The 12,590-nt window shown below is 45.2% G+C and overlaps 1 protein-coding gene across 3 annotated transcripts in view; it reads right to left on the bottom strand.

The window, feature by feature from the left end:
- OSMR (oncostatin M receptor) overlaps positions 1-12,590 on the bottom strand; it is a 52,141-nt gene continuing 39,551 nt past the window's right edge. For all 3 annotated transcript variants that reach the window (XM_045998763.1, XM_045998764.1, XM_045998762.1), the window contains exons 12-18: positions 9,751-9,930; positions 8,567-8,671; positions 7,044-7,217; positions 6,122-6,289; positions 3,184-3,265; positions 2,625-2,697; positions 1-2,287 (exon numbers count right to left, since the gene is read on the bottom strand). In XM_045998763.1, coding sequence (XP_045854719.1) covers positions 1,730-2,287; positions 2,625-2,697; positions 3,184-3,265; positions 6,122-6,289; positions 7,044-7,217; positions 8,567-8,671; positions 9,751-9,930 — 1,340 coding nt within the window. In that variant the 3' untranslated portion in view covers positions 1-1,729. The remainder of the gene's footprint in view (positions 2,288-2,624; positions 2,698-3,183; positions 3,266-6,121; positions 6,290-7,043; positions 7,218-8,566; positions 8,672-9,750; positions 9,931-12,590) is intronic.

Consider the following 12,590-nt stretch of genomic DNA (forward strand, 5'->3'; position numbering starts at 1 on the left):
TAAGCTCACAAGGTGATTTATTAACTACATTGACTGTTAGATTCTTATTTCATTGAGGTAGAGAAAATACAAAATGCAGTGGTGAACTATTTTAATTAAGACTTTTTGTGACAAAAATGACTTCAAGCTTTCATGGGTTATTTTTAAAAGAAAATCTACATGAAAGATACTACTTACAAATCAGTCTTCACTGCCATTGACATTTCTTTTGTAATTGTTAACCATGAGAAAGCAATAAAGAAGCTAAATGATGACAATACTGGCCCCCGAAGTCTTCTCGAAACTCTCAGACTAATCGAGATAGTCGTTTGTACTGTGTTAGTAGTACATAACCAGCTTTTCCAACAAAAGGTTTAGTTCTACATAAGAAAAAAGTTGAAAAGCCTGAACAGCAGCCCTAGTTTGTGCTAGTATGTTTAGGCCAGTTGGCAGTCACCTCACTCGCAGATGTGGATCTTTTGCGCTCACTCTTGGTTGTGTCGTGTTGATGACACACTGCAGGGCATTTGGGGCCAGAGGTCTAGATGGTGTCATTTCCAGCACAGCAAACAAGGAACTCCTGATCATGCTTGCTTAGAAATGTGATAAAGAAACAGGAAGTGTTGATGGGTAGAAGGAAGAGAAAGGAACGGACACATACTGAACACCTGTTAAGCATCTGATGCATTTGTATGTATTGATTCAGGGAGATAAAGCTGCTGCTGAGCGAATACAGAACTTCCCACTCTATACAGCTTTTTACAGTTCTGTCGCAACGATGCCCCAGAATGACATTTCTGTTTATTCACTGTTAGCATAATAGCAATATAAATGAGACAGGGTGTTTTCCTGACCCAGACAATTGCAAGGACCAAAGTGTACTAAATGAAAACAGGTCTTTATATATAGTAGTTCTTTAAAAAAAAAAAAACCATAAAATGTGAACAGAATTAATAATAACATTTTCTTTTTTCTATTCTGAGGTAGTTGTCAAAATCATGGCCAAAGACTGATGTCTACCAAGTAGGAGTGCTGTTGTCTTGACACTAAGTTCCTTGCCAATCCCATTCTTTAACTGCAGTAAGCTAAATGGAAAGGCAGTTGTGGGGATCTTAGTTTATATTCACATTTCTTACCTTTCAGATAAGGTCTGTGGGCCCAGAAGAGTTCATTTTACTGCCATCAATGAACTACAAATTGTTCTCACTTAAAGGCAAGTCTCAAATCTGTTTTATTCTCAAACATCTGTGACTTACAGTAAACACACCCAGAATAAATTAATCTGGGCAATTTATGGTCTAGTAACGAATCTTCTGTGGCCTTCGCTGAAACCTTAAATATAGTTTCTTTACCCTTAAGATACTGGACATGGGGTAAAACTTAATGGAAATATTTCGTTTCCAAAAACTGAACTTCCAGAACCATAGCCACCCTGTCCAATCCTGAGTGGGCAGGGTCTATCCCTGTGCCAAGTGCCAGGTCTGCTCTTCCAAAGGTGAGCCTGAAACACACAGCAGCAAGGTAAGCCTATTCCCATGATCCCACCATTTCTACGGCAAGCCTGCTCCAAGGAGAGATGTTAAGTTCCATAGTTTCTGACCTTTGAAACCAAGCCAGACTATAGTGGTCTCATGTGCCAACTGTGACTGCTCACTGGATATAGGTGCCGAGGCATCGGGTAACGGAATGGTGCCGGCGGTGCTCCTTTTTTGCGTCTATGTAGCATAAAGGCATGAAGTGGGTATACTGATTAGTGATAGTGTTCACCTTCATTTAAAAGGGTAATGGAAGAAAGGCTGCTACTCCCACTCGAGGGAGGAGAGGCAAGACCCAAGGGTATGGCCATCTGCATTTTATATTCTGAACAGAGCGCTGGCTCTGGTGGATTTGTGGGGAGACTGGACTTGTCTCCAGGCAAGTTGGGTGAAGCCAACTGGGACACATAATTTAGACTAGTTTCTCCAGCTGGAATTTCTCCCAGGGAGTTCATGTAGTTCTTTTCTAGTGCCTTTAGTAAATTTTCGGGTGATGTCAACAGTCCCAGCTGACTTGGTGGGGTTTTAGGGGGTGCTGGGACATGGCCACAAGAAGCAGAGTCAGAAGCTGCCTGATTATAGGTAAAGTTCTCAAAACAAATGCAGGGTCCAGGGCTGGAGTATCTCTTCTCTGTTGGAAGGAGGTAAAGGTAGGTGGGCTTGGTAGACTCAGTGTCCGTGAGTGACTTCCTAGTGCCTTCCTGCTTGTTTAGAACTTCAATAGAGTCGGGAACACAGTCTTTGATATTCATTATTGTTAGGTGAGGATTCTCCTGGAACAAACAAACAACATGTGAATATGAGATGTGTGTGTGTATGTGTGTGTGTCCGAGTATATAAAGTATGTGAAATGCACTCAGATCTTCAGTTCTGTGTGTGTGTTTCATGTTAGCCACAGATTAACTGGAGGTGGTGTTGCAAACCAAAGGACTTTCCCAATGGAAGAAATCTCAAAAGTTCCATTCACCCATTTCATGGCTATGAGAGCCAAGGTGGCTGTTGCTTTGTTATATCTTCCTGAGGAGGTCTAGAAAAATATGACTCTAGTCCCAACCCTAAATTGGTCTTTAATAGATATATATGGCACACATACAATTTCCCACCATTTACCTTGGATTTTATTAATGACAGAACACTGCTCTTGTAAGGATCTGGAATGTCAGGATAACACTTCTCCTTCATCCTAGAAAACAGTGAAAAATTGGACTGAATTTTACAATTAGTGACTAGTTAAAAGAACTCTGGAGCCAGATTCCTGGGTTCCAAACCTGGCTCTATCACTTAACTGTGTGACCTTGGGCAGGCTATACTCACATCTACTCATTGATGCAGTGGAGGTAATTCTCCTCCTCACAGTGGTGGTGTGAGGACTGAATGAGCTGTGTGTAAAGCACTTAGAGTATTGCCAAGTAGGTGTGCACTACCAGTATTAGCCATGTTATTGAACAGGCTCTGCAGTCGTTTCAGATGGCTATCGTCTGCCTTATGTATCGTCCTGGAAAGCAAAAGTGTTTAAACAATTTCGTATTTTCATCTAAGTCTCTGTCCTTTGCTTGTTCAGCACCTTCTCTCATTATTTAATATGATTTCAAGCTTCTGAAACTCCTTTCTAGGTTTCTAGACTTTTTTTCTCTGACTTCTTGGATAAAGTTCTTCCCCACACACTTACCACTGACTTTTCAAGTAGCATGTGATCATGATGAGCAAAATGCAGAAAACCATAGGGAGTATGATACGTATCAGTGTAGGGGCTGGAGAAGAAAACAGAAAGTGGTGTTTTTAACAAATACTTTTCCCTCCTCAAAGGAACAAAAGTAAGTTAAAATTGAAATTAATTTCACAGTTGTTATTCTTCAAAAATCTATTTATGGAAGATTCAGTCTGATTTCTGGCTGACGGGGTGGGGGTTCTACCAACCAACCAACACAGGGACCATCTCCTGTCAGCACCTTGTGACTTGGATTCATTCCCTCTTCCCCCCGCCCCCGATTTTTAAATTTATTCATTTGAGAGAGCACAACCAAGAGCACAAGAAGGAGGGAGGGTCAGAGGGAGGGAGAGAGAGAGAAAGAGCATGAGTCGTTGGGAGGGGAAGAGGGAAAAGGAGAAGAAGGCTTTCTGCTGGGCCAAGAGCCTGATGTGGGCCTGGAACCCAGGACCCTGGGATCATGACCTGAGCCAAAAGCAGATGCTTAATGGACTGAGCTATCCGTTTTTCTCATTTTCTCTTCTGACAAGTTGGATCACTACTTCCAATTCTTCACTCCTTCCTCCTATTAGAATTATACTCCCTGCCTTTGCCGAAGCTTCCTGGTGAGTGGAGTGTACTTCTCTGCCCCTCACTGGGGGCTCAGCAGCATGACTGTGTTTGGCCAATGGGCTGGTAGTAGTTGTAATCCTGGTACCTGCTTTGAGTGCCCCTGCACAGGAGTGGGGTTTGATTTGGGGATGGGGATGCGGTGGATAATGTTGGCATTCTGTCAGGGAGGGCAGGCCTGGGGAGATGCCCGACCCAGTGCGATGAGGCAGCATGGGGGTCTGGAGGCAAGGACCGTTCCTGTCTGAAGGGAACAGGACGCAAAGCAAGCCGCTAGCACCTGCCTCTCAGTTATGGCAGCGGAGAGGGGAAGGAAACCCTCCTCATGACCTCACTAGAGAATAGTTTGCTCTCAGATCCATACTTTTGACAACTATAATTGGCTTTAAGATTTAGTTAAATTATGAACTTACAACTTATTTGAGAACAAGCCTGGGGGTCTAACCGTGATAGCTTCCAAGTTTCAGGCCAGTTGTGCTAAACTTCTATTGAAATGGAATCCTTGCATTCAGAAAAGTGCTCATAAAGTAAGCTCGAGGAACCTCACAAACTGAAAATAGCCATGTGACCAGCATCCCCGTCAAGAGAAAGACCATGCTCGGCTCCCCAGAGAGTCCGCCTGGGGTCCCCATCCAACCAGGCTCCCCTCCCAAGGTAACCACTGTCTTGTCCACTAAGAACACAAACGGTGTCTGCCTCTTTGTGTCATGTCACCCTGTAGCGGGAGTAGGGTCTGGCTTCCATCGTGTCACGTGGCATGGCATTTGGGAGATTCGCCCCCATCATTAGTGTGACTGCAACCTGTCACTGTCATCGCTGCATAATTGCTTCTTCTTTAGTATTAACCGATATCAGGGTGCCTGGGTGGCTCAGTGGGTTAAAGTCTCTGCCTTCGGTTCAGGTCATGATCTCAGTGTCCTGGGATCGAGCCCCGCATCGGGCTCTCTGCTCAGCTGGGAGCCTGCTTCCTCCTCTCTCTCTCTCTGCCTGCCTCTCTGCCTACTTGTGATCTGTCTTTCAAATAAATAAATAAAATCTTTAACAAAAGAAAAAAAGTAATAACCGATATCATCAATAGAGAGTCGCAGCGAAGGCTAAGGGAGGTTTAGCATGAGTAAGGGAGATAAATGAAAGCTAGAAAATATACTTGAGGGAAAGATAATTATTTGTATTGTTTCTTTCTCTCTCTCTCTCTCTCTTTCTCTCTCTCTCTCACGCACACACACACACACACACACACCCCTACCACCTAAATGGAATACCAAAGCTGGAATAAAAATAACCTAGAAATAAATTTAAAATTTTAAAATTTACCCTCAAACAGCAAGAATGCTCAAATAATGGAAATCATTGACTAGAATCTTAATCTGAGTCTGAGAGTTCTGACCTTTGCCTTGGAAACCTGAGGACTGAGCAGCACAGAAGGCCCCAGCCTCCGGCAGAGTCGTGGGTGTCTTCAGCCCTGGTCAGCGCGCCTGGCCAGCAGCTCTACCTGCTGCGGCCATCCCGCTGCCGGCAAAGGGACCCTGCACGAGGCCCAAGGACCATGGGTCCCCGCAGGCAGACTCTTCAGCCGGTCTGTTTCTCAGGGAGGAATGTCCTCCCCCATCCACTATGCGATACCCGCTTCTCCCCTTCTTCCCACACCACCTTCCTGTTGGCCCGAGGTTTGCCTTTCCGGCAACCGGGTCCTGCCTTTCTCCCCGCCCTCTTCTTTCTCCTTCCAAAACAAATGCATTTTGAAAAGGGATCTCTTTATCTCACAACCCCACCCCCCAATCAGCAAACACCAGGCTCCTGAAGGAACACTTCTTGCCTCTGCCCCATCTGCAGCCAACAACCCACCCTACCTCTCTCAACTGGCCCCAGAGAGGCAACGTCAGGAAGCAGCTGGGTCACCACCGAGGGAAAACCAGCCAGAAGGCCCGCTGCAGAAAACACCCACCCTCCTCCAGACAGAAGGTCTGGGGCTCTTCCTAACTGGACACGAAACCATGCCTTGTGGGATTTCCAAACCATTTTGGAACTGAGTTCCAGGGACTGCCTCAGGGCCACCGAGACAGGCCAGAGGAAGTCTCCAGGTCTTGTCAGTCAGACTGGTCCCACTGTTTTCTAGTTAATATAGTGGGCTTATGTGCATTTTTTTCTGAAACAGAATCTCATCTAGAGAGGGAGAGACAGAAAGAAAAGTTTAAAAACTCCTAATCTCAGCAAAGCCAATGTCCGTGTGTGTGTTATCTGTTAGCTTCCCAGCAATACCTAAGGGAAGAGTTGATTCGGGGAAACTCACAGTATTCATCAGGAGTTGTGACCTTTGCGAAAGCATCATGGGGGCCCTCGCCAACACTGGTGTACGGGGTGACCAAAAACTCATAGAAGGATTCCGGCTGTAGGTTTTCCACGACAAATGTCTTTTGTTCTGGGTTGTCAATTTTGTATTTGCAACACACTGCATCATCTGTAATTTAAAAAAAAAAAAATCAGGAAAAATAATTATTAGATAGAGATCTTGCGACAGGGCTGGGCACCAATACTCTTGTTGACTCGACACTGTCAGCATCCTAAACCAATCAAGGACTGAAGCATGAGTCCATCACTCTGGGTCACTGGTAAAATATTTAGGAGATGGCAAGCAAAGCAAAGGAGACAAGGGGTGCTGGTGATCCAGAAAGAGCACACGAAACTTCCAGACACAGTAAGAGCTTGAGACTTAAAAATACATTGTAATAACCTTTAACAAGGTCAAAGGAAAAAAAAGAAAAGGGAGTTAGCAAGAAAGTTTCATAATTGGCAGGTTAAGGAGCTGATGGTATTCAAATGAGTCAAAAATACCAGGCACTTTGTTTTGAGTCAGTTACAATACTGACCCCTGCCCTCTTGCCCACTAATCTGTTGAAGAGCACCTTGGACCATAAAAGCATGCAAAAAGAGGGTTCAGCCTGGCCACGGTCACACATGGCCACCTTCCTTTTTTTTTTTTTTAAATTATTAAAGTTTTTACTTATTCGACAAAGTATAAGCAAGGGAAAGGGAGAAACAGGTTCTATGCTGAGCAGAGAGTCCGACGTAGGGCTCCATCCCAGGACCCTAGGATCGTGACCTGAGCCGAAGGCAGACACTTGACCGACTGAGCCACCCAGGCACCCCTGGCCACCTTTCAAATGGTCTTGCGTAGTGAGGTCTTGAAAGAGTAAACAAACCAAAAATGTCACCTGAAAGAACCGCCTTCTCAGATCCTGAGTGGCACTGCCCCGCCTTGGATTTCAGGTAGACGCGGTACCCTTGTATAAAACTGGGTTGGGATTCAGTGGAGTAATTCTTCCAACTCAGGGTGAAGGAGTGGGAGGTCAGGTTAGTCATGACCACTTGAGGGTTGTCTGAAGGAGCTAGGAAAGGAAGTTGGGGTAAGAAAGTCATCACTAGAAATATTCTGCGAGCACACACGTTAACTAGAAGTCGAGCCACAGTCGAGTCTGGAGGCTGCCGGCCCTTCTGCCAAGTTCAGGGGTTTTCTCTCTTTCTCTAGGGGATTCATGCCTTGACACGGTTTGTGAGGGCTGGGAGGAGTTGAGCCATCTTCCTACCCAAGCCTGCCTTTCATGGGTGAAGAAAGGGACAGCCAGAGACACTCACCAGCTCGTAGAGGTCACACAGTAGGAAAGAGAATAAAGGGTTTCTTAGACTTCACTGTGCTCTTCAATTCTAAATAGCGTTTGACAGAAGACCCTGCCAGAGAACGGACTGATGGGGGCATTTGAGGAACTCTAGTTCCCAGGTGACAATGCCAAGCCATCCAAGTGTCACTGGAATACTCCAAGCGAGTGCTCATTCTGAAAGCCTCCTGGGCCTGTTTCCCACACACATCTGTACACAGAGATACGTGCACCGGCAACACACCTGCGCGGCGCGTCACAGATGGCTCCCACAAACGGAGCTGGGGGAGACGTGACCTGATGAGTGCAAGGCAGGGGAGGTCCTGGGTGCCCAGATTTCAGTGGCATCAAATTGCCTTCCATTGCTGGTGGAATCACAGTGAAATTTCTAGGGGGTAATTTCGCAATATGTGTCAAAATTCTTGAAAATTGTAAAAGAAAAGAGAAACTAAAGTTAAGCCTTTGACTCAAGTATTCTAAGATTTCATTTAAAAACCGTTATTGTAGATGTGAATGAAAAGATATCGCTAAAATGATGGGGACTCAGAGGTCATAAGAGATTGGGCTAGGGAGAAAGGGGACTGAGCATTGCAGATGGAAAGACACCTGAAGATGAATTTTACAGTTTCTGGTTGAAAAACACTGTACTCATCCTACATGTCCACCAACGGGTGGTTTGACACGTGCAACCAACTGAACACTTCTCAATGATGCAGTTAGATAATACTAAGTGACAGGAGTGAAAAAACTGCATGGAGTAAGATCCCACTTTTATTTAAAAATGTGTATCTGTACAGAAAGAGCAATACCTGGATATACGTCAAATATTAACTGGATATTTGTGTTTGGGTGGTAAAATTAGCAATGAGTTTGTTTTCTTCTTTTGTGTAATATTTTATAAATGGTCTTTAATGAAAATGGTTTATAGTTTATGATTAATAATATTGTTAAGACCTAATTACCAGAATAAATGAGACACTGAAAATTAGGAAAGGTGTGGAAATATTCCTAAACTCGTGGCTTGGATCTCTGGATCATTCCAACAAGTGTGCCCACGGACACATTACATGCTGTCAACTTACCCAGTTCCTGGGAGTATCCTGTTTTTTTCGCTAATAAATAGGGAACCCGTTCTGTAGAAATTCCATAAATTCTGAAGTTGTATCGAACCCCCGGTCTGAAAGCATCTAGAGAAGAAAGGTCAACAGATTGTCAGTAACACAGAGTGACAATCTATTTCTGAAAAGGAAGAGAATGAAAAATGACTTGGCTCCTAAATAATCTCCTCCCTAGAATTCCTGCACTTCATCTCCACCATCTTCCCTGTTTCCCTTGGCCTTGGAGTCCTCCACTGTGTCCCGCGAAGCCTGCAAGGGTCTGTCCTCTACACCGTCCTCTCCAACAAGAGCTCTTCAACGCCCTCTAGTCCACGTGCATGAAATTCAATGCGGAAGGGGTGCAGAATTCAACCAGACACAGAAAACCATTTTAAAGTCTCTTGTGACTCCGAGTCCCCTGAGAAGACTTGTCTTCTCTCACCCCCATGAAAGCTGAGCATCTGGAAGTCTTTGCTGGCACCTTCTCACTTTGCCCTCCCACCTGCAGCTCTGCAGTCCACCTTCAACACCAGCCACACTGCTGCCGCCCTGCTCAAGCCAAGGGCAGCCTCACATCCTCACTCTCCAGCAGTAACTGAATGTCCTCCCTGGCCTCTGGCATGCTCTGGACACTGACAAGTCCCACATCTGTATCTTGAGCCCAGCAGATGGCGCTGTTGACCCCACCACTGCAGCCATGAACCTTGGCTTCTTTGCTAAACTGGCAATCTTGAAACTACAACTCCAATGTGGAAGGTAGGACATCAAATTCTACATTTTCCACTGAAAGTGAAGGAGTTGACGACTGACTCCTACAACTCTGTGTCCTTCCCAAAACCCTACATTTCTTTGCTTTTGTAACAGCTCTCTAGAGAGGCAGGGTTATAATGTCCCTTTGCCATTCGACACCACTGATTTTGAGGCATAAGTTCATAAAAGTCATGAAAACCTATCCCAGCCTTAGGTCCAGATTATTTGTGTAAAAGTAGATTGAAGGCCAAATCTTAGGCTACATCATTGTAAAATCTGAGCTCTGAGCACCCATGCTGGATTTGTCATCTCAAAATGACTAGTTTAGCACCAACCAGCTGAGAGATGGTCCAGAGGTGCTAGTTGAACTTGCTGTGAGGCAGGCAGAACAAGATGGCAACATGCAGGGTTCTTCTTACCTGAGCTCACAACTGTGCTTGTGACATCGGGACCCAGGTTTTTCCACTGGAGATCACAGGGCGGGTTCGGGGGACGCTCACACCACTCCACAAGGTAGCCTGTGACGAGTCTAGGTTGGGGTTTCCAAGACAGAAAGAATCCATCTTCTGTGCCTTTAACTCTTTCTTCTTCAACTTCTTCTACATGACAAACAGAGCCATGCTTCAGACAGAATTAATCGTATTTTTTTTTTTTTAAGTTTTTAAAGAAGAAAATCAACTTGAGCATACACTGTCTCTGACAGTGAAGAGCCCTGTCACTGTGGTGGCTACAGAAGTTTGGGGACAGGGTAATGTTTTCCTGCCTCTCACTTCCCAGCAAATATTCACGTCTGCCCTTTGGATGCCTCTTGTCCTAATCTTGAGACCCAACCAGACTTCAGTCCCTAAAACAACGGTCAGCAGACTACTGCCAGCAGGACAAACCCAGCCTCCAGAGCTTGCTTTATGACCCCTGAACTAAGCAGGGGTTTAAGATTTTTAACGGGGGCGCTTGGGTGGCTCAGGGGGTTAAGCAACTCCCTTCGGCTCAGGTCATGATCCTGGAGTCCCGGGATCGAGTCCCACATTGGGCTCCCTGCTCATCGGGGAGTCTGTTCTCCCTCTGACCTGTTCCCTCTCATGCTCTCTCTCATTCTCTCTCTCTCTCTCTTTCTAATAAATAAATAAATAAATAATCTTTAAAAAAAGATTTTCGAAGAGTTGCACAAAAACAAAGAATATAGGATATAGAACAGGGGCCGTATGACCCGTGAAGTCTAAAATATTTACTATCTTTCTCTTTCCCCAACAAATTGCTGACACCATGCCTGCTGCTTAATACTTAACAAGAAAATATCTGTTGGCCAAATGAGTAATGTGTCTTAATTCCCCCAAGTAATGCTGGCTGCTCCTGGACGAACTACTACTTCTTTGATATTAGGGGTAGAAATTGAATGAGAACGACAGCAGTAAACAAGTTCGGCTATGTACTAAGTTGGATTCTGCAGGGATGTGCACAGTCCTCATGATCAGGCTGTCATCTCAACCTATTTCATATGCCAGGGGAGTTTTCAACTGAAAACAAGTGACAGGATCTCAATGGACTCCCGGTTCTCCTGATTTCAAGCACAGTCACCTTGAGGGATAAGAATTTCTCCTATTTCCCCAGGCTGCCTTTATAGCCTGCCACTGTTCATAGGGCAGGGGTCCCAGCTGGTCGCTCACGTGAGAGCAGACCCAGACCGAGGAGGGAGTGGGCCTGCAGGCAGCCGCTCAGAAAAGCAATCGATGAAGAGCAAATGTTGCATATGGTACAGACTGAACTAAACATTTACTCATTACTCACCTGCAACTTGAATTTAACTGGGCCTCCTCTATTTCCTTTGGCACCCCTAATTACAGCTGGACATTGGTGTGAAAGCATAGTGCTCTTAATTGTTCTAGACAATAACTAGGGGATACCCAAAGGAACATGTGGCTCTAGGTATAAGACAAAGGGTTCTCTGTGAAGGTCTTTGTATACAACACCTACATGGCTTCCTTGTCTTCTTCCATTAGAGAAATAAATCTCTTTCACATCAAAACTGACATTTTTCACTTGACTTATTCACACTGGCTAAAATTTCATCCCACACTCCGAACCGTAACTCTTATCAAGCTGCTTTTTGAAAATTGAAAATATGTTTTGAGAAGCAGAGATAAAGGAGGGAAGGAGAAAGAAAATCTTTTTCTTCAGTCATTCACACTCTAGCATGAATTGGTTAACGTTAATAGTTGGCCTCATAGAGCATCAGTGACTTTATCCACTGTGGTGATTTAAGAATGTGGGCCACTTAAGGAAGGCTGGATAGAGACTCACAAGGGAAGGTATGGGGGGGTCTGAGGGCAGAGTATGGGGAAGGAAGGCACAGTAGAAGATCCCCAACGGCCAAGTGTTCTGCAGTGTTGTTTGGACTGGGCCTCACACAAGGCTGTCTTTATCAGCTCCCAGAGTGATTAAAATGCCCACTTTTCCTCATTTTGTCCTAAAGAAGATAGAATATAACTTTTCATTTTCTTCTATTATTATTATTAACTTTTTAAGTAACTCATTTTTTTATTTAAATTCAGTTATTTAACATACAGTGTACTATTAGTTCACTTTCTTTCCTAATGCAGTTTTTGACAAGCAAAGGTCATGTGAAGAAACTCTTTAGTTTTCCTTCGGTGCCACAAACTGGATTTCTTTTTCTTCCTTGACACACTGGATAGTTGTAAAACTAAATAAACCACCACCGTCCTCCCATCTAGCCTACGTAACCCAAAGGGAAGCCTACCCTGAAAGACAAGTGTAACCCAGCCGCCCGCAGGCCCTGCAGCAGGAACTGGAAGGCGGCGCTGCAGGAAGCCAAGCCGGGTTAGGGCAGGTGCAGGACCCAGTGCCGGATGTGGACGACAGTCTGCCCGAGCATGCGCACTCCCACAGTGCGGTCCCGTGCACGAGCGCATGCGCGTGCAGGTGGCAAAGGGATAATGCGTCCAGCCTCTCCCCACAGCTGTCCCAACCGGGTCATTCACGATGCGACTGACTGTGCATATACAGTCATTTCCGCCTCGTCTGGTCTCTCACGGGCTACGAGACTAGCCAGTTACCATCTTTCATTCTGCAGCTTCTGGAAAGCCCTCTGGAAAGCTGATGCCAGTCAGTTCTCCTTTCATCACCTCTGGCCGTGCTCGTGGGCTCTTTCCGGGTGACAGAGACTGACAAGATATTCTACAAGAAATGCGGCCCGTATTTCAGAAGCTAAAAGCACGCTGACAGCTCTCAGTGGAGACTGCTC

This window comes from Meles meles, chromosome 3 (assembly GCF_922984935.1).
Source record: "Meles meles chromosome 3, mMelMel3.1 paternal haplotype, whole genome shotgun sequence".
Lineage (NCBI taxonomy): Eukaryota > Metazoa > Chordata > Mammalia > Carnivora > Mustelidae > Meles > Meles meles.